Genomic DNA, 21,059 nt, shown 5'->3' on the forward strand with positions numbered 1-21,059 from the left:
TTCAGAAAATAAAATGTAACACCATATCCAACAGTGTTTTCCAGCCTCACTAGAAGCAAGAGGTGTTTCTAGTAGAATCAGAAGCAACTGATCTCAATCACAGCTACAAAGCAAGGCAGTTAGTAACATCAGCCTGCTGAGTACTTTGCAAGTTAAATCTATCGCTGTCCTGCCCTGAAAAAAAAAGCAGAATTAATTTTGTTTCATAGCAGCAAGATGTGACAGGCCTTCTGGAGTGAGTTGTCATATCATCGCTCATTTTCCTTTTTAGGCTTTGCACAGCACTGACACTGTGTTCTTATATCCTATCATGATAAACTGGTCAAAGATGAAAGTGCAGCGTGTTGGAACACAATAAATATTCCGATTTATAAACGATCTTTACAGAATTTAATTTTGAGGGGAGCCACTATAGAACATAACAGAAAATATATCATGAGTTATAACATCAGTTTGCTTTCCACACCTTCTGACCATTAATAACATACTCCTCTCCTCTCTTCTCAGCCTTTGTGTTTTTTATACTAGCCACATCAGAGCCTGCTCCAGGCTCTGTTACACAGTACGCCTAAAAGAAAATAAAATGTAAAATCTTAAGGAATAAGATTTTATTTTTAGGAACCACAGATTATGGCAGACTATGTGCATCAAACTGATCTGTAAAAGGTTTAAGTGAACTGCATGGTAAAACCCAAAACATTGAATAAAATAAATACCACAACAACTCGACCCAAAAACCCACAACAGCTGTCAGAGCAAGAATCCAAACATACATGAGTTAATTTCTTTATAAATCCATAATACATAAAATTGTCTTTTAATGAAACAGTACTGTTCTGTAACCTTTGAGTCATTACATCCTCAGACTTCAAACTAATATGAAAGCTGAGGATCTTTAAAACCTGAAAATAAGAGCACTAAGTAACAGTTTATGTGTACTGTGTTCTTGAGGTCTAGTTGTTCAGATTTAATGCACTGCACTTGCATCTTTACTTCTTTCTGTGTAACAAGTACTGCTTATATCAGGGGTCCTCAAACTACAGCCCGCAGGCCAGATACAGCCCCCCAGGGTCCTCAATCCGGCCCCCCGTATTTACAGAACCCCCCCGCCGGGGGTTGGGGGGGGGAAACCAAGCAGCACAGATGACCTCCTGCCACTTCAACCGTTGCGCCGGCCCCTGTTTAAAAGTTTGAGGACCCCTGGCTTTATATCATACTTAAGATCAAAAATACAATTTAATTACCATTCAGCCTGAGGTTTTCCTTATAGAAATTCCGTATTTTTCTTAAATGCCTACACCCCTTCTTGAAAGGGAAATAAAAGGTGTTATTTTTGGTAAGTAAATTAGGATGGGGATGATTATCCAAGTATTATCTTCTATTTGCGTATTGAATGTATTTATTAGCCATTCCCTGCCTTTCAGTAAATGCCACTGTTTATTTACAACCAAAATATGTGCTATGTTGTGAGTACTTGTCAGTGTTGGGGCGGGGGGGACGCACACAAAACACGGAAAAAGAAACAAGGGCGGGAAAGGGACAGGAAAAAAATGGGAAAAAAAGGGGGGGAGGAAAGGGGGGAGAAGGAAAATGGAAAAAAGAAAAAAGAAAATAGAAAAAAGAAAGCTAAAGAAGAAAAAAAGGACTAATACTATTAATATGGTTTAGGAACATTCTACAGTGTAGCAGTTATACTTACACACATCATTGGTTCCTCTGTCATTCTTCCCAAGTATTTTTTCTGCTGATGTTCATTTCCTGCAATGATTACTGGCATTTGCTGAAAGAGAGTATTTAGACCATTAATCCATCCTTTTTAAATGTACAGGTTCTAGTTTAAGGGACGTAAGAAAAGACAGAACTTACCCTCAGGGAATTAGCTTCAATGGTAGTTTGAACTCCTGTACATCCAGAAGCCAACTCTTCTGTAACAAGGCATGCTTCAAGATTGCCAAGGCCAAAGCCACCTACAATTGAAATATTTCATTTACCAGAATGGGTTTAAATTGTAACATAGGTGATTTACACTAATTAATTAACAAAAACATATTCCCCCACATACATTTGATTGTGTACTGCCTTTGGTTAGACATTCTCATGCAAGGTTTTTAAATAAAGTTTTGTCAGAAGAGTAATAGGCGATTTGAAAATTAGATGTTGCAGTTCCAGGGTTATTGTGTGATTAATGTGGGACAAGTTGCACAAAGTGGCAAGGATGTACCACTCAAATTTTTTGACTACTTTATATTTGAGAATTAAGAGTTCTTAGGAAGCAGAGAAAGGGGTCCTGAGCTACCACAGCATGGGTGGGGGGCGGGGGGGGAATTGTTTATGTTAGTCAGACAACCAACGCGGTAACCTGCTTCTGATAGAAGCCAGCACTTCAGGAAGCACATACAAATACAACAACAATACAACTATACTTCTTCAAAAGTATTTCCCCACGCCTTCAGGTGACTTCCTCAGCCAAAGAGATACCTCCCTTTGGTATCTTTGTTACGCTAACCCCTGACAGATACTTCTTACGTGAATTTGCCCAGTCTCTTTTTGAATCTATGTAAAATTTTAGCAACAGTACCATCCAGGGGCAATGAGTTTCACAAATTAAACTACACACTGCATGCAGAACCACCTCCTTCCATTTATTTTGAACATGCCATCTGCTGATTTAATTTGATGCCTTCTAGTTATATTGAAAGGGACAGTGAACTATCAATCCCTTTTTCACTCTCTCCTTGACACTGCCATTTTTGTCGTTTCTCACACAGAAGCTACATCTCACACAGAAGATACATCTTTTATCATCTCTGTCACCCTTTTAGGAACCTTTTACATTTCCACAATACTCTTTTGAGATGGAAGGATCTGACTACATAATGATTTAAAGAGGCAATGCAATTTGGATTCAGGCAGCAGCATAATTACATCTTCCGCTCTTTTCTTCATTCCCTTAAAGGTCCCTTCTACCCTAACTTTTATGGTTTTTACCACTTCTGAGTTATGCCAATGTTCACAGAACTATATATTATAACCCTAAAATCTCTTTTTTTGAGAGGCAGTAACTAGCTCAGAAGATACCATTTCCCTGCAAAGTTTGGACTGATTCTTTCCCTTCACATGTGCATCACTTTTCCTTTTTTAAATGGCATTTGCCATTTTAACAGTCACTCAGTTTCATGACCTTCTCCTGCAGCTCTCTGCACCAGCCTCATCTTTTCTACACTGAATAACTTGCTATTATCAGTAAACTCTATCACCTCAGTATTGACCCCCTTTTCCAGTTATTTATAGGTATTGCAAGCAGCACAAGACCCAGCAAGGCTGTGCTGTTAATTTTGCAGTATGAAACCTGATGATTTTTAAAACTCATTCTGGAAGTTCAAGCATTCTGTATCAACCAGGCTTTCCTTGTTCACACACTGATCAGCTACTTCAGAAACCCAGTTATTTTATGAGGCATGACTTCCTTTCACAAAAACCTTTCTCTACCATATCGTGTTTATCTGTGTCCACTATTTCTGTACTTCATCTTACATGCTCTTAATTTACATTGTGTTTCAGACTTACTAGTATGTATTTCCCCAGATCTCCCTTGGAAACATTTTAAAGCAATGGTGTCCAATTTTCCACTTGTAATTTTTCATGTAATAATTAAGTGATTATACACTGTGGTAGTCCTGCTATTTCAGCCTTCAGTTTCTCTAGAAGTTGTGGCTGAATAAATCTGCTCCTCATAATTGCTCCTTTTGTCTCTTTGTTCCTTAACCTCGCTAATTAAATTTTTGATACAAGATATACCCTCTCATTAGTCTTCCAAAAAAAGAGTCTGCTATGAATACTTTCCTAACTTCTTTTTCAAGTAATATAAATGCAAAAAAGGAAATAATTTAACATTGTTTCCATGGTTGCTCATTTACCTGAACACTGCCAAAGCATTGCTGTACCGCACCTAATCTAAACTGAAAAATCGTCCTTCTGGAACAAACTCTTAAATTGCTCCAGCCTGTGTCAGAGACTAGAACAAAGCATGACCTTCTAATTTCTCTGCCTCATCAGTTGACACAGTGCACCAGGGGAACATTAGGCAGTCGTAATCACAGTAGGAAAATCTGGTCATAAAATACTAAATCGTAGTCTGTCTAATTTGTCTCCTGATTACATCCACACATAGTTAACACCTCTACGTGTCAACCTGCCAACTGATTAGATTTATATTACTCAAGTATGCAATTGTTTATTTTATACAGAATCCATAATTACACATACAAATGTCACCTAATGCCTTTTCTTTGTTTCATTTTACAGATTAAAAAGTTGATTACTTACCACACTTTTCTGGTATGTGTGAATTTTTAAGACCAAGTTCCCAAGCCCATTTTATAAGTGGAAGCAGATACTGAAATAGACAGGGAAAAAAAATCACCTTCTATATCATCACAATTAACACTTCAAACTTTAAGCAGGTTAAGATAAAAGTCTAATTTTTCCCTTACGCTATGGTAGATTTACCTCTCCAGTTTTGTCATATTGCGCAACAACAGAAATAATTTCCTCCAGAGCAAATTTACAAGTGGTAGCTTGAAACGCTTTCTGTTCATCAGTAAGTTCTATTAAAAAAAAAAATAAATCACAAATTCTCTACTATGTTTAATTTTGCCAGTTGTCAGACTGTGAGAAAATAGAGGACAGTCCTTGCAGGACAACCCAAACCACTACTTCCTAGGCCTCTCCAAGAAGCAGAAGAAGTAAGCTTCCTCTTCCTCCTGGGGGAAAAGCTCCATTATTCTCTCATCAACACCTACAATGCACTTACTTCTGACAAAATTACCCACAAAATATTGAAAATGGAGTAGAGAAGACTGCATAACATAAAATGTATTACCAAAAGAAACAAGAATGTTGTGCTAATTAAATGAAGAGGAGGCAGATGTCTGAAGATCCTGGCTATTCAGTTTCAAACATCTAGCTGCTGACCCACTAAATTTGCTTCAGGTATATAATATGCCAAGATGAGGATGAATTTCCTCATAAAATTTCTTTATAACCAAGTTCAACTATGTCTACATTAGTTACTTCAACATTGTAAATGACAACATGAGATAATTATTCAAAACTAAGACACTTTGGCAATAAAAAAGCTTAAGATAGGAGTTAAAAGAAGAAAACCTTATAAACACTACACACATACCTGACTTGTCGGAGCTGAGGAAGAAAGTAATTTTGGTTTTCAAACACTATTTTAAAAAAGAATAGAAATTATTTAGAATAAACACCTCCAGTGTTTATTCTACACCTGTTATTATTATAATGGATATATAATATCCATTATATAACACTGGATATATAATATCCAGTGTTATTCTACACCTGTAATGCAGGATTTTGTTTGGTTTTAACGCTGCAATTAGCCCTTAATTGCTATATTTCTTTCAAAAACTGTGATCTTACCAAAGCTCAAGCAAGCTCCAGGTTTGCCTATACGTAAATTTTCAGCAGATTTACTAGAATGTGACCTCCACCCATGCCCTGCAACGGGGGTTTGAAGCATCTGCTAAAGAGAAAAAGAACGTGAGGCGTGAGATCTTTACAGCTCAAGTCTCCTAAAGCTTCTAGCCTGGCTGCAGCACAACTTTAAATGTAGATTCCGTCTTGAGAAACAGTATCACATCAAGTATAATACAATTACTACAGTGGTAAAATAATTCTTGGCTACATTAAGTTTTGTTCCTGTGGCAAGCAGCGCTCACATGAACTGGAAGCTATACCAGCAATCCCAGGCTTTAACAGCACTGAGCATGAGTGAACTGCCGTATTCACCTTTAAGTATTGCACCAACTGATAATTTAAAAACAGTGAAGCATAATTAAATCGTATGTTCACAGAGACGTAGCAATATATTTCTTTCATTTATACACACACTCATCAAACCCAATTTTCTTGCCCACTGGTGAATATTCTATCTCTTCAATGTTTACCTACATGCAGACTAAGCAAGACTTTAAGAACAACCTACCCATTAACCAATATCTATTGATCAGAATATTTTGATAATACCTTGTTTCTTTTAATAAGCTGCTGCCATGGACACTTCATGACTATTGTTATTATACTCCAGCTCGGACAGAACTCAGCAGACTAGCTGAAGTTTATTCCTAACACTTATCACAAACATATTCTTTCTCATTGTAGGAGCTTTGTTTGCTTTCTTATAATTTAGTGCCCACAAACGTTATTGTTACAGCTATTTTCAGAATGCCTCAATACTGTGCAAAAACATGTCTGAATTTGTTTCTAAAAGGTTGTTTTACTTTTTTCCATCTTTCAATAGTTATGAATCTCTGAAATGTTTGGGGGAAAAAAGTGAAAAATAATATTTAATGGGATAAATTTCTAGAACTACCCAAGTCAATACTATGCAAAACCAAATTCAGCTAAACACTAAGAAAAGGCTTGTTCTTGATTTTCTTACGTGAAAATTTTGGAAGGGGGAAAAAAAAGCAATCAGATTGGTCACTTATTTCATAACATTAAAAAAATCAGATTAATCGTAACAGTGCGAACATACCACAGAAATGTTACTGGAAACTCTAGAAGACAAGGACATTACAGAAAGTTACACAGCTGGGGAGACAACACATGGCTTCAAAATAAAGTTGTGGTAAATAACTGTGCTCTTAAAAAATAAGAATGCTACCCAGAGATAGTTACAAAGTCACACCACAAAAAGTATGAAGAACACAGGTATCAACACAGTGAAAAAAGTATTTCTAGAGGACACTGAAAAGATCTATGAAGTTGAAAGATGAAGAAATGCAGGAAGACCACTGCTAGGCATAGAAGAGGGGGAGGTTATCACACGATTGAATACGGAACCATTAAGTCAGTTTATTAATAGTGCAGGATTGCATTTTCTAGTAGGCAATATATTACCAAGTTTTCATAAGCCACAGACATTGCAAAATGGTATGCTGCTAAGTTTTGTGATACTGCTACTGCTCTTAAATAGAAAACCAAAATGAACAAACAAACAGTACCAACAAACATCCAGAAAGACCTCGATTCTTTGGAATGTTTTATATCTTATTTTATCTGGAAAAAGACATGATAAGGCTGAAAAAAAGCCAGACGATTGTAATAGGCGTTTTTTTGTTGTTTTGGTTTTTTGGGTTTTTTAAGGAGCAGCCCTTGACAGACTTATACATAGCTTTGCCACCAAAAAGTTTTAGCTACACGCGAAAAAATACTGAATTCAAACTAACACTAGAAGTTACACCCTGTATGAAAGAAGCTGTCAAATCTACCCTAGAGAGCTTACGTCTGTTGTGGGTTTTGTACCACAGTAGTAGGCAAGGGCCACACAGAAAGTTAGTCTGGACCATCTCAACACTCCCCCCACAGAAATAAGAACTGGAGAGGTCGGAGTCATACTTGGAAGTTGCATGAGTGATTTAAGTGACAGAGGATTGTGGTTTGCTATGTGTAAGAATCTGGATGACCATCTGTCTACTCTGTCAGCTTTCCTGTTGCTTGACTCTGAGGAACAGTTAGATTCAGAGACAAGCTACTGCTAGTAACGCTCAGACGCAACTTCAACTGCGTTTCCTTGCAGTACTGCATGAGCCCTGCCACAGTCAGAAATACGGTCGGTAAAGTGGCAAGACTGACACTAGAATAACCTGCTGTCAGGAAAAGGGTATGGCAAGGACGCACAGGGAAGTGATGCCATCTTTATTACCTTAATACCCAAAGAGCTACGGAACATCTTTGAAAAGATGCACATCATAGGAAAAGAGAGGACAACAAGCTAAGGTCACTAACCTTGGTTCTGCCTCACAGAACTGGGGACAGAAATGAAAAGGGTTGTCAAGAGCAGTTTGTTGCTGGGGTAGTGTTGCAGGAGGCTGAACGTACAACAGCAGTGCCCTGTGGTGGGCATCCACTAGCGTTGGCTGCCCTCGCCTAGAGCGTCACTTATCATCTGCGCAATGCCAGCTGGCCTCAGATGGAGGCTTCTTCCCTCACTGACACGGTCACAGCAACACTCTGGAGACTGGCCAGGCTGTCATCGCTTTGGGGCAGCAAACCACTGCTGCCGGGGCGCTCTGTCAAGAGCCCTTCAACTCAGACTCACGACTCCGGAAACGGGGCGAACAGAAAAAGGCCCGCGAAGGGCTGCGCCAGGTGCCACCGAGCCCTGAGCGCCCTCTCCTGGCCGGCTCGCAGCGAGGACGCTGCTGCCGACTGCGCACAGCAGCGGTGAGTGCCGCCCCGCCACGGGGGCGCAGCCCGCGCGCTGAGGCCCCCGCCCTTCTGAAGCCGCCCGCCGCGCGCGGGCGCGCAGCCCGAGGTGCCGGCGGGGCCCCCCCGGGCCGCGCAGCACGGCCCTGGCGCACCAACAGCCCCGGGGCACGGCGGCACCGGCGGCGCAGGGCCGACTCGCGGGCCGCAGCGCAGCGGCGCCAGGCGCAGAACAGGGTGCGGGCGGCGGCCCTGCACCGGCTCCGCTCTCCGGGGCGGCCCCGCGGCCTTCCCGCCGCCTGGGCCAGGGCTGGGCGGTCACGGCGGCGGGGGCTGGGCCGGGCCCGCCCCGCCTCAGCCGCCCGCGCGACTCGAGCCTGCGGCCCTGCCTCACCCGCCCCGGCCCCGGGCCTCCCGTCCTGCCCGCACCGCCCGGCTGCTCACCCGAGCTGCCCTCGGCGCCGACGTGCCGGTGGAGCCTCCCGGCGGGGCGGGGCCCTCTGGGGCGGGGCGGGGCCGCTCACTGGGCCGGGGGCCGGCTGGGCCGGGGGCGGGGCTGCTGCACCCCCACGCTGCGCGGGGAGCCTGCCGCGGGGGCTGCGGGGGCTGCGCAGGGCCGGGTGGGGTCGGGCCGGGTGGTCGCCCCACGCCCGGGGGAAGGGGGCTGCCCGCGCCGTGCTCTGCTTGCCCTGCGGCACGTGGAGAGGGCGTGCGCCCGTGTGCGGCAGGCGGGGGCCGTGGCGCTTCCCCGGCCGGGCAGCGCGCCGGGCGCCGTGGGAAGGGCCGCTGCCCGGGGCTGCGCCGGGCCGCCTGCCGCGCTGCGAGGCTCCTGGGCCGCCTCCAGCCATCCGCACCTCCTCCCTGCGCGCTGCCCTGCCGGGCCGCCTGAGGTCTGTTCCCAGGGTCTCATGGCCTCCCAGCGCAAGAAGCGCACAGCCTGCTGGCATGGCTGGCCTTTTCAAATGTGAGTTTTATACAGATGTGAACTTTAATGCCATTCTTCGCTTGGGGTACCGTAGCGATGCGTCCCGCGTTGATGGTGAAGTAAAATGTGCTTACAGATGCGCTCAGCTCTGGCTGCAAGTTAAAGAAAAAGGACTGACTTTATACATTCTCTGCAGCACGTAAAAGACGCTCTTTTGAATACTGATGCTTCAGCGGTGGAAAGCACTCTTTCAAGACAAATCGTTACTTTGATTTGTAGATGAATGACCCTTTTTGGTTGGAAATTTTAACAGAATTACCAAAACATAACACACTTTTATGGAACCTGGATTTTGGGTAACATTTCATTTTGCACAACAGTTCAAAGTAAGGTGTCCTAAATATTTTTAGCAGCATTATTGCCTTCATATGTTTGGTTCTTGGCTGCTTGTTTTGTTCCTGACAGTTGAGAGTGTTGATTTTGTACTTGGTTCCAAAGAAATAGGAAGCTAGTCATGTAAGAGTTGTTTTTTTGGCATACATACCAATTAATCAAAAAGGAGCTGATTATAATGTTTTGTAGGCTTTATACTGGCATGACTGCAGGTGTTTGCCAAACAGAAGCATGTAAGCTTTGACTTAGTGCATAGGCTGCTGATTCTTCACTCCACAGTATCAGTGGGTGTTGGTTTTCCCCTGTACTTGAAGGGTAGTTTAGTAAAAGGCATAAGCATAATTTATAACTTTATGTTACTTATGTATTTCATGAACTCTTTTGTATGTTCTTCCTATTCTAAATCTAGTTTTAAGTACACCATACCACTGGATCGTGTGGCTGTAGGACTTTTAATTATCCACCCTCAAGTCTGTATTTTGCGTTCCATTTTACATAAGGTTCTGTTCCATAGGTCATGTTTCTGAATATGGTGTGGGAGTTTAATTACCAAGCAGTCCATTTTCTATCCTTATATTATGTGTATGGTTTGTGTATAAATAGCATCTCTATACTCCTCGGTTGATGTATCATCTCAACAGCCTTTGTTATGATGATATATAAGGAAATACACGCATCTCATTTTAATGTACACTCTCACAGGTAACGAACAACTCCAGCTGACCAAGTCAGGTGCTGGAACACCTGTAAAGAACATGAAGCACATTTATTAGCTGGAGGAAGGGATTTAAGTGCTACAGTGCTCAGAATTGAGATGCTATTTCTAGGTGCCTTTGAGATAGGATCCACAACCCTTCAGTAAATAAATAAGCTCTTTTTTGCACTGAGGTGAAGAGACAGCTTGGAACAGGGTTGAGGACACCCCTAAGGCTGAGAGACTGAATAAATCAGTACACTGAAGGAGTGTTGACCTTAGGAAGTAATGCAGACCAGTACTGTTGGACTTACAGAGTAGAAGGGATGAATTAAAGACCTGGGAAGCACTCTAGAGGGATTTTGCTTTGGGCTTGACAGAATGTCCCCTGCTAAGTGGCTGGAGTGTGCTAGGTGCACTCTTAGATCGTGTCTTCCAGTTAGTTTCATGCAAAATTCAGTTCATGTGCTTTGAAATCTCTCTGTGAATCACTTAAGGTGCAGTAACTGGGGACAACTGGGAGATTCACCTCTCCTTACCTGAACTAAACTATTCACGTAGACAGAGCATGGGAAGGTAGTTGTCTGAAACTGTCCAGCTGAGGAAATCAAGTCCAGGAATACACCGTAATGTTTGCTGTTCTCCAGGTCTGCCCTACACTAGAAGCATCTTTGCATGTGAAATTTGCTACTTGCCTCTGAAGACGGGTGTCTATGTGCTTTCTGGAAGCAAGCTTCTGTATTAAAAGGCTGATAACTATCTGTGATCTCCTGCAGTGTTGTAGAGGTTGAAGAACATTGGTTGTTCCAGGACAAGGAGGAAAAGACTACACAGAGCCGAGACAAAAGTATTCAAGGGCATTTCTGCTAAATGACAGGAACAACCAAGGTAAGGTACTAGAATCAGCTCTTGATTAAGGTCACTGGTTAACGCAGCTTGCAGTTCTGAAGCTATGCCCTTGCTTGTCTTTCTCCACTCTCTCAAATAATTTTCTTGCTACCTGTGTTCACATCTTCTTGGGAAGACGAATGTGAAATTTTTTGACAATGTCTTGTCAACAGAGTTTTTACAGTCTGGAGGGGAAAAGTCAAAGCACTGGCGACCTCCACCCAGTGGTCTGTGCCTACTAAGTAGTTGGGAAGGGAGGGATGTGATAGATGGTGAGGTTCCCTGTCAAAGCCTGAACCACTTGAACTTGGAGGTTCAAAGTTATTTACATAAGGGGTGACAACAGATGGAAGTTTCTGTTAAGTCTATCTTGTGTTTTAGCATTTCTCACAAAAGCAAGAAATATGGCATCTGCCTTTCCTTTTTATCTTCTCAAACCCTTACTACTCTGTCGTATTTCTTCCTTACTATCCCTCTGATCACTGTTACTATGGTAAAGTTTGTATACTGCACAGTTTATTCCATTATTAACTCAGAATACTATTGTTTATATTAACCACCAGAATACATGATGCTTATTGTGGAAATGTAGAAGATAGCAAGTAAATGCAGTCAGGATATTACATTACAAAATGCAGTTCATTCCTTAGTTAGCATCTGTATTTTAGGCTGAAGTGGGGTTTTTTTTAGTAGTAGTTATAAATTTTTTACAGTTTATTTTTTCAATTGTTAACAACAAGCTGTATTTTAACATTTTCTAATGAAACTTCATTTTAGAAATGGAAAGCAACTTGAATTTTCTGCGGTGATTTATGTAGTGCAAGTTACTGAAGCTACTGCAGTAAACAGACATTGTAAAGTTTGGTGTGCAGGTCCTGAATTCATGATCTGCAAAGCAGAATCCTTTTCAATGTAGTGCAATGCAACAACCATGGCAACTCCTTTTTAATAAAGTGATGAAATATTTTTTGTGTTTCTTTGATCTTGGCTACAATATAACTTCAGACATCGTAAACCCAACATTTTTTTCCTAAAATTCTGTTGCAAGCTCATGTAATTTTTGTGGTTTGTCTTGTTTTTTGGTTTGGTCTCTTTTCGGCTTTTTCATGGTCTTTATTAAACTTCTTTGGGGAAAGAAAAAAAAAAAAAGAAAATCATGTGTATGGGAACCTTTGAATTATCTAAAAATTAAGATAATGTGATGCTTCAATTAAAATATTTTCAAGTATATTTTTAGCTTGTTTGATTCCTGGGTATCACAGACATTACTTCATTTCAAGTTTTCAGTCTTTTTCAATTACAAAGCCATACCTCCTTAAAGTCTTGGAGGGTTTTAATTTGACTACTGTTTTTTCATTGATGTCATAAAAACATACTGAGTTACATTTACGTTACTATGTAACATGCAACTGTAAAGAAAAAGAAGGGACAGATACACAGAGCTTGAGAACAAATAAAAACCAGCTACATCTTGTGACAATTTTGGCCTCTGTGACTTTCTGAAGATGAGGAAAGTCAGTGGAAATCTCATAAGATAGCTTCTGAACCATGCCTTAGAATAAAGAGCACCTCTCCAGGTTTTTTTTCAAAGTATGATGAAATTCAATTTAGAATTTTTCAGGCAGGACTAAACTACTTGAAGAAACAAGTACTTACTTAGACTTCAATGGCTTTCACTTGTGTGCAATATAAACAATTTAATCATTACAAAGAGAAAACAGCAAGGTACGGTCTATCTATGTGTAAAGGAAGCATCCAAGACACTGTGGCACTAAATCAGTTTTAATCCCCGTATTGAAAGGTGCTGCAGCAGGCAGTTTAGCAGCTAAAGGACTCTTCCAGCTGTATTCCTTGGTGTACTCCTCCCCATGGAATCTGTGCTGCTTCACGCCTGGTCCAGCCAGCACATCTCTGGGCCATGTGGCAGGGGCTGGGGCGGGGGGCTGCAGGGCAGTGTGGGGGCTTACCCGCTGGCACAGGGGCCTGGGCAAGCTGCAGCCCAGCCCTTTGTGTTACGGTAGAACAAAGAAGTTACAGTAAAGCCTGTATGATTATTTTTAGGCAGTGTGGCAAATGACAAAAGCAAATTCTGCCATAAATCGCAAGAGTTCAGTTTTCATAAGGGCTGATGGAACTTGCGCCCACATACTAAAGACATTCAGTAATGAGTACAGCTGTTGCTGTTGTTGAACTGCAAAAGGTAGACTACCTGAGATTAGAGCACTGTTGAGGCATGTGCGGTGAAAAATTAAAGAGAGAGAGAAATCCTGTGTTGGAGATCCTGGAAGAAGTAGTATGGGGTTGAGAGTATGGGCACAAGAAGGCAAAGACTGAGGTTTTCACCTACTGTTCATACAACAGACAACAAGGCTCTTTGTGACACCGGTAGCTAAGGCTTGTTTTGCCATGAAAGTAATGAGTTTTCGTTACTAGGTGAGATCAAATGTCCTGCTAGCATACTATCCTGCTTATGGCAGTTGCAACAAAGAACACCTGGGGAAGATTTCAAGAACAGAGCATTTACTGATCATGTAGTGTTATTTTTGTCAAGTTTTTTTTCCTACCCTCCAAAAATTTAGAAGTTTCCTGAGCTGAAGGTGATGCCTTTGTATTTAATAATGCTTCATGGATGTCTCTTCCATTAATGTGACCAGTTGCTTTTGGTATGTGTTGGGAGACACAGCTTAGTTTCTCACACTGTGAAGAACCACTTTGGCTTGCTTGTTTTCAGCCTGACATCTGCTAACTTCATTTGTTGTCCCTACTGCTTGAATTGGAAGAGGCAGTAAACGGTCAGTCCCCAAGAATCTTCTGTGTGTCAATGATTTAAGAGAAAAATGTCTTGATAACCCCTTAGCTGTCTGTTTTCCAAGCTGAATAATCTCTTTGGGTATTTTCTACATTGTCTTGGTTTTGTGGCAGAAGAATTGGAATCAGCAAGTGGCTCATGTTCTTCCGTCAAGATGAGAGTGAAAGTTCTCTTCTCCGTTTGTGTTATTTTCTGGTACTCTTTTTTTTTTTTTTTTTTTTTTGACTACCTCTGAACACTGAAAGGTAAATTTTCATATATTATCTATGATAACAAATGCATAGCTATTAGTCGACTCAAAGCTCATCTTTCTATATAACTATTTCTGTGCACCCCTTGTCTGCATCATTTTACATTTATCTGCCCTGAGCTCATCTGGAACTGTTTTGAGTCCCATAAGTATCAGCAACAAAAGTTTCCACTTCAGTGTTCCTCTCCTTTTTCAAGTCATTTATGAGTAGTACCTGGAGCAGCAAAGAGTCCCGACATGTAAGTCTTTGAGATTCCATAGGCGATCCCACCCCTGTGACAAATTTTTGTTTAGTCTTGAAATAAAAAAAAAAAAATAAATTGTGAGGGTATTGTGGTGAGTTGACCTTGGCTGGATGCTGGGTGCCCACCAAGCCATGCTATCACTCCCCTCCTCAGCAGAACAGGGCGGGAGAAAATAAGATGAAAAAAAAAAACCCAGCTTGTGGGTCAAGACAAAGGTAGTTTAATGAAGCAACAACAAAAATCACGTGTGTGGAAGCAAAGAAAACAAAAGGTGTTATTCCCTACTTCCATCAGCAGTTGATGTTCAGCCTCTTCCCAGGAGGCAGGGAAGACAAACATCATAAATAATGAGTGTCCCCCCTTACCTTCTCCTTTCCCTTAGCTCTTCTATCTGAGCAGACGTCATATGGTATGGAATATCCCGTTGGTCACTTTGTGTCACCTGTCCCAGCTGTGTCCCCTCCCGCAGCCCAGTGGTGAGGGGCAGGGGGAAGGTTGGGGAGACAGCCTGGACGCTGTGCGAGCCCAGCTCAGCCGCAGCCAGAGCGCTGGTGTGTTACCAGCACCTTTCTGGCTGCCGGTACGAGCGCAGCGCTGTGAGGGTGCTGGGGGCTCAGCCAGACCCGGTATGGGTATGTGGAAGGGAAGTGTCTGCTCCTTTAAGGGTATCTGCTCAAGAACCTTTTCCATGCAAAAAGGGAGGACAGGAAGAGGAGGAAGCCAGAAACAAGATCATTAAGTGACAAAGATCCGACTAACGAATGGTAAGGGAGGCAGTGATGAGATGTAAGCCCAGTCAGTCACACTAATTGGTAAGGGAATGTTTGTTTCAGTAAGATTATCTAGTCAAAGGGCTTATCAAATGGGATACCAACAAAAAGTGGGAAGCCATAAACAAAATATGGGGACACAGACTTGACAGGCAAACACAACGGTGACAAAGACAAGGAACAAACTGGCTCTCAGTAAACTGCAGGCACACTGGGACTTTGCAGCTTAGTGATGTAAACCTGAGGGTCCAGAATGTTGGGAAGGGGTCTGAAGGGGAAGGATGTCTGGAGGAACAGACAGAATGGAGTACAAAATGGATCAGTCGTGTAAAAGAGGGCAGTCAGCGCACATGTCTGACTGAGCCCAGCACCTGATCACCACAGTCGTCTTATTAAATCCTATCTTCTTATTAAACATTTTCTTAGCTATCTCTCTTTGTAATATCACTATCCGAAGTGTTTGTGTGTTGTAAGGAAGAAGTGCCTGCCACTGAGGGTCCTGTGTGTGTGGTTTCGGTACCAGCAAATGGAGCCAGACTGGGCATGTGGGTGCCCCTGGCTGCGGTGCCAGCTGCAGGGCGAGGTCTCAGTGTCGGCTGCTGATGCGGGTTCAGCTGCTGAGGCAGGAGCAGCATCTGCCCTGGCAGGCTGCTGTGGGGAGGGACCCGGGTGGCTGGGGCAAACGAGGGGCTGCCTGTGCTTGTGTTGAATGTTGGTCCTCTGTGTAGAAGCACAGAAGAACAGAAGGCCAGGGTTGGAAGGGAGCTCTGGAGGTCATTCAGTCCAACCCCTGATAAACCAGTGTCTCCTACAGCAAGCTGCACAGAGTCACGTTCTGAATGTCTCCAGAGAGACAATGTCTCTCTCTCCGGGCAGCCTGTCCCATGCTCTGTCACCCTCAAGGTAAATAAGTTCTTTCTCATATTCAGAAGGAACTTCTTGTGTTGCTGTTCATGCCCATTGCCCCTTGTCCTGTCACTGGGCACCAGTGAAAAGAGCCTGGCCCCATCCTCCTGGCACTCATCCTTAAGGTATTGGTATGCATTGATAAGGTCCCCTTCTCAGCCTTCTCCGGCTAAACAGCCCTAGCTCTCTCAACCTTTCCCCATCAGGGAGATGCTCCTGTCCCCTCATCATCTTGGCAGCCCTCCACTGGCCCCCCTCCACTAAGCTCCTTGTCCCTTTTGCAATGGGGAGCCTAGCACTGGGCACAGAGCTCGTTATGCGCCTCACTGGGGTAGAGCAGAAGAGGCTCATCGTCTCCCTTGATCTGTAGGTACCATTGAAGGGAGTGCCTCACCTGTAGCAGTACATGTGACTGGCCAATTCACGCGTGTCCTATGTGCGTGTTTCTAGGACATGCGCTCAGCTTTGCCACTGGCTGAACCTGCAGATGGGAGGGTGGCAGCCACGTCCCTGCACCAGGGCAGAGACCCTGGGCTCAAGTGGCTGGGCAGAAAGGCTGGAGCTGCAAGAGGTGACAGCCACTCCTAACACCCCTTACCATTTTTTGGCCGTAACAAGACTTTTCCTTCTGTGGTGGCTTAATTTATTTCAGGTTTTTTGGTGAGGAACCTTGTGGAACATTTTCAGAAATCCAAATATCCTGAAGATCAGCTGTATTCCCTCATCTTTGTGCCTGCTGACTCCTTAGGAAGTCTCTGGTAGTCCCGTGAGCCCTGATTTCTCTTTCCAAAAATCATACTTCCCAATATATCAAATATTCCAAATCTGTCTGCATTATTGTAGATTCTACTCTTTGCAACGTGCAGAGGCAAGGTTTATCAGACTGCAGTTTTCTGGATTTTCATTGGAAGTACTTTCAAAAACGTTTATCACCCGCATGCCTATATACACATAGGAAACTTAAGGAAAATACCGTTGGCCCTGCATATTCTCCTCCTGCTCTTGGCCTTTTAAAAAATGATTATTTTTGGTGTCCACACCTTTTGCAAATTAATGCTTAAACTTTTTTTGGCCTGCCTTATTGTGCTTTCATATTTAACCTGCCAAATTTTGTGATCCTTTGTAATTTACCCATTTGAGCACAGCTTTGACTTATCAAAAAATTCCTCCTTGTCTGTAGCAACTGCCCTTTTCATTCTGTCCAGACATGCTGGCTTCCTTTTGTCATCTCTCAGGCCCTTCTGAGAGACATGAATAGGTGACCTGCTGTGTCTCAAAGTGGCTTCCTTATACAGCCTTCTATCTACCTGAGAAACTCTTAACTTATGTAGTTTTTAGTGCTGTTCTAACCTTTTAAATTATTTTTAGCAAGTTTTCTCCCCTTTTAGTGTATTTTTAATTTATTCCTTGGTTCTGGTAGTCAGAACCAAGCCAAAAGTTACTTCTTATCCTGCAGGAGTCTATACTAACTTCTCAATACTGTATGTGGTTTTATTCTCTAAAAAAATCATAAGAATCCTAATTTTGTATTGGTCCATAAACCCTAATGAAAAGGAAGAAAAACCTTTGCTAGAGTGCATGTGAGAGTTGTTTGGTTTTTTTGCCAGAGCTCAGAAGTGCTGTGTAAGTAAAAACTTATTTCTGATTGTTAGTCACAGCCTAATGTATATGTATGTTCTGTTATATATAACTTCTGCTACATGTTATATATAGCATATGTTTTAAATATAACATGTTAAATACAATACAGAATATATATTTTGGATTATATGATACAGTATTATATATAATATTTTATATACACAATAATACACACATGCAATGTATGTATTGTATATGCTGTGTATTATATATACTACATATAATATATGATACATAGATAATGTATTTTATATACTTATTTGTAGGACCAGCTATACAATGTTTGTTGAGATTCCAATGTCCATTCTTGAAAGTAGGCTATAGATAGGTACACCCTTCTGCACAAAGGGAACAGAATAACACTGAGCTGTAGAATAATACCGAAGCTTCTCTCAGAATACGACTTCAGCTCTAAATAGCACATCCTGTCAAGCCCTGCTACCTTCAGGTTGCCATGCCTTATCAGAACAGGCCAGAAGACGTTAGCCCACTGCCTTGCCTCTTACAAAGCTGTCCTACGCAGCTGTTTTCACATTCAACTCAGTCTCTGACACAGGAAGCTCTTTTCTCTGTAGGTGAGATTGTCCGAGTTCTCTTAGTCATCCGTGCTGAGATGGAATAAGATTTCTTTGTAGATAGCAAAGTGTGTCATCACTTTCCTGCATCAGGTGTTGGCCCTTGAGATCCATTCCCCGGCAGGCAGACAGGCATCTTGGGTAGCTGTACCTGGTAAGTGGCTTAAGAGGGTAGGTGGGCTAGGTTTAGGAAAGAACTCTCGTTCACTTTGCAGACCACCAGTGGTGCACTGAGCACAGAAACCTCTGCCTGGGCAGTGTTCTGATGAAAGGAGGTCACTGGAGGAAGCAACTACCTGTTTTAAAAGTCAAGGGAGAAACAGATCCTCACAGTGTAGCGCAGAGGGGGAAATAGCTCCCCCCAGTACTAGTGAACAAAACCCTGTATGTGTAATTCAGTAACTATGGGAGCCACTGGCCCGGACTGGGGCCTCTGGGAGGACGGATGAGGTGCTACACGTGCCTGGTGCGGTTTCGTGAGAGCTCACCAAGGTGCCAGCTCGGCAGGGCCTGGTGGCGTGCTGGCAGGGGAGGGGGCCCTTTCCGTGCCTGCCTCTGGCACACAAATGGTCGGTTTGCGATTCGATACGAGCATAGTAACAACTTCCACGGTCTGTGCACGTTAATTTACTCATAGATAAAATAATCTCGTGCTGCCGAGGGTCTCAGGCTAGCCCCCGAAAGGGTTCCTCTCTCGGCAGGCGCCTGCTCCTCAGGCGGCTCCCGTCAGCACGCACGCGGTGGCCTGCGGGCGCACGGCGGCCGGGGTGGCACGGGGCCGCCTCGCGTGCGGCGGTACGGAACGTTCGGTGCGGTAGGCCGGCGGCGGGCCCCGACAACAGCCTGACGGAGCAGCGCGGGGAGGCAGGCACCTGCCTGTCGCGTCCTCTCGCCGCGGCGGCCGTTCGCGTCGCTGCGACCGAAAAGCAGTCTCCGCAGGCGGGCCAAGGGCTCTGCGGCGGCCGCGGCCCCGCCGGGCGGGCGGGGGCGGGGGGGGGGACAGCCTCAGGGAGGCGCACACCCAGCACCCCGCGGCTGTGGGGACAGAGCCAGATTTGCGACCGAACCGCCTGAGCGCCCCGCGCGGCGACCCCGCGGCCGGGCGGGCTCAGCCCCCCCGAGCGCTGCGGCCGCTGCCCCGGCCCCGCGCCCCGCGCCTGGGCAGAGCCGCTCCCGCCGCGCGCTCAGCACGGGTGGCCCGGACAGCTCCGCGCGCCGCGGCGGGGCCGCTCCCCCGGGGCGGGCCGGGGCGGCTGCGGGGCAGGCAGCCAGCGTCCCGCCCGCCGCACAGCCCGGGGCGCAGGAGGGGAGAGCCCCCCCGGCCCCGGAGGCGGTACGGGCGCCCGCAGGAGCCGGGGCCGGGGCGGCTGCGGACAGGCACGGTTCGAGACTGGGGGCGCGCCCCCGCGGCATGGCTCTCCTCGCGGGCGGCGGCAGGGGGCCGAGGACGGAGCCCCCCCCCCCCCACTACGGCTGCCGGCCTCGCCGGGTACGGCGCCCGCTGCCAGAGCTGTAGCCCGGGGCCGACCGGGCCCCGGCGAAGTTAGCGTGGCGCGTCCCGGGGCGGGGCCGGCGGCGGGGCCGGTTGCGGGCCGTCCTGCCGCCCCTCCGCCTTCCCCCGGCGTGCCCCCTCCGCCCGCGGCCCCCCCCGGCGCGGCGCGGGTACCGCCCCCGCGGGCTCGGCGCAGGCGTGGGCCGCGGAGCCGACGGGACGGGAGGGTCAGTGCGGGGCGCGGGCGCTGTTCCGAGCGGCCGTGGCCGAGCGGAGCGGGAGGTTGCCCGGCCGCCGCCGCCTCCTCTCATGCCTTCGCGGCAACAAAGGACGCGCTGAGCGGCAGGCGGAGGCGCCTGCCCCAGGCTGTGCCGGCGCGGAGGGCACCGGGAGACGATGGCGAGGAAAGGAGAAACCTCCGCGCCTCTCTACGGTGAGCGCCCGGGCGCGGGGGCGAGGAGGGGCGGGCGGTGCAGCGGCCGGCCTGTTTACGTTGTGGATCCCGCCGGCGTGCGGCGGCCGGAGTTTGTTTTCCTCGGCGGATGCCGGGGGCGGGGTGGGCGTAGGCCCACCCCCATCCCCCCTCCGCGTGCGGGAGGCAGCCCCGGAGGCGCCGAGCACCTTTCCGCTCCCGCTGCGGCTCGCCCGGCCCGGAGAAGGCAGGACGGGCGGCTGGGGAAGGGGAGCCGGGGGGCGCAGAGATGGGGGCGGGTGCCCCCCCCGCCCTGCCAGCAGGTGCGTTGCGGCCGCTTTGTCCGCGCCCTGGGGAGGGGAGGGCTGCGGAGGCGCCCGCCGGGCCCGGGGCGGTGCGGAGGAGGCCGGCGGGCGGCAGGTGTGCGGTGGCGGGAGGGCTAGGCCAGGCCGTGCAGGGCCGGTGTGTGGGGCTGGCGGCCGCTTACCCGGCGGGCTGGGTGGCAGCACGGGGGGCCGGGGGCGCTGGCGGGGGGCAGCGGCGGGCGGAGCCGGGGTTCCCGGGCCGGGCAGCGCAGCCGGCGCGCCGGGGAAGGCCCGCGGGGCAGCCGGCCCCTTGCAGCGGCCGCCACAGACCCGGCTCCCTCCGGCGGCGCGGCGGCAGAGCGAGCGCGGGCTGGGCTGCGTGGCGCGGGCGGGCGGCCGCCGCGGCACCGCGGGCCTGTGGTGCGACGCGTTTACGACTGGGGAAACTCCGTTTTGTAACGCAGCTCCGCGGCCCGCACCCCGGCCCGGCTGCAGGAGCAGTCACCGCCTGGCTGC

General features: G+C 46.5%; 2 protein-coding genes across 3 annotated transcripts in view; one reads left to right on the forward strand and one right to left on the reverse strand.

Annotated features, from left to right (window-relative positions):
• Positions 1–209: 209 nt before the first annotated feature.
• Positions 210–6,017, reverse strand: LOC119155554 (medium-chain specific acyl-CoA dehydrogenase, mitochondrial-like). The gene is made up of 6 exons (XM_037404369.1): positions 6,014–6,017; positions 4,510–4,607; positions 4,327–4,396; positions 1,867–1,967; positions 1,700–1,780; positions 210–568 (listed from the first exon to the last, which is right to left on the reverse strand). Exons 1-6 carry the CDS (start codon positions 6,015–6,017, stop codon positions 449–451), a joined length of 474 nt encoding a protein of 157 aa, XP_037260266.1. The 3' UTR covers positions 210–448.
• A 13,993-nt stretch (positions 6,018–20,010) lies between these two features.
• SLC44A5 (solute carrier family 44 member 5) overlaps positions 20,011–21,059 on the forward strand; it is a 95,979-nt gene continuing 94,930 nt past the window's right edge. Inside the window, exon 1 of one of the 2 annotated variants that reach the window (XM_037404348.1) lies at positions 20,011–20,259. In XM_037404348.1, coding sequence (XP_037260245.1) covers positions 20,223–20,259 — 37 coding nt within the window. In that variant the 5' untranslated portion in view covers positions 20,011–20,222. The remainder of the gene's footprint in view (positions 20,260–21,059) is intronic. The other variant, XM_037404347.1, reaches the window with a different exon arrangement.

Source organism: Falco rusticolus, chromosome 11 (assembly GCF_015220075.1).
Source record: "Falco rusticolus isolate bFalRus1 chromosome 11, bFalRus1.pri, whole genome shotgun sequence".
NCBI classification, from domain to species: Eukaryota; Metazoa; Chordata; class Aves; order Falconiformes; family Falconidae; genus Falco; species Falco rusticolus.

Bases quoted from the DNA above. Each gene is read 5' to 3' on its own strand.
- LOC119155554 (XM_037404369.1), bottom strand. The intron at 4,397-4,509 runs GTAAATCTACCA...TGTCTATTTCAG, and splicing joins AATATGACAAAACTGGAGAG to TATCTGCTTCCACTTATAAA. The intron at 569-1,699 runs GTAAGTATAACT...ATTTTCTTTTAG, and splicing joins CAGAGGAACCAATGATGTGT to GCGTACTGTGTAACAGAGCC.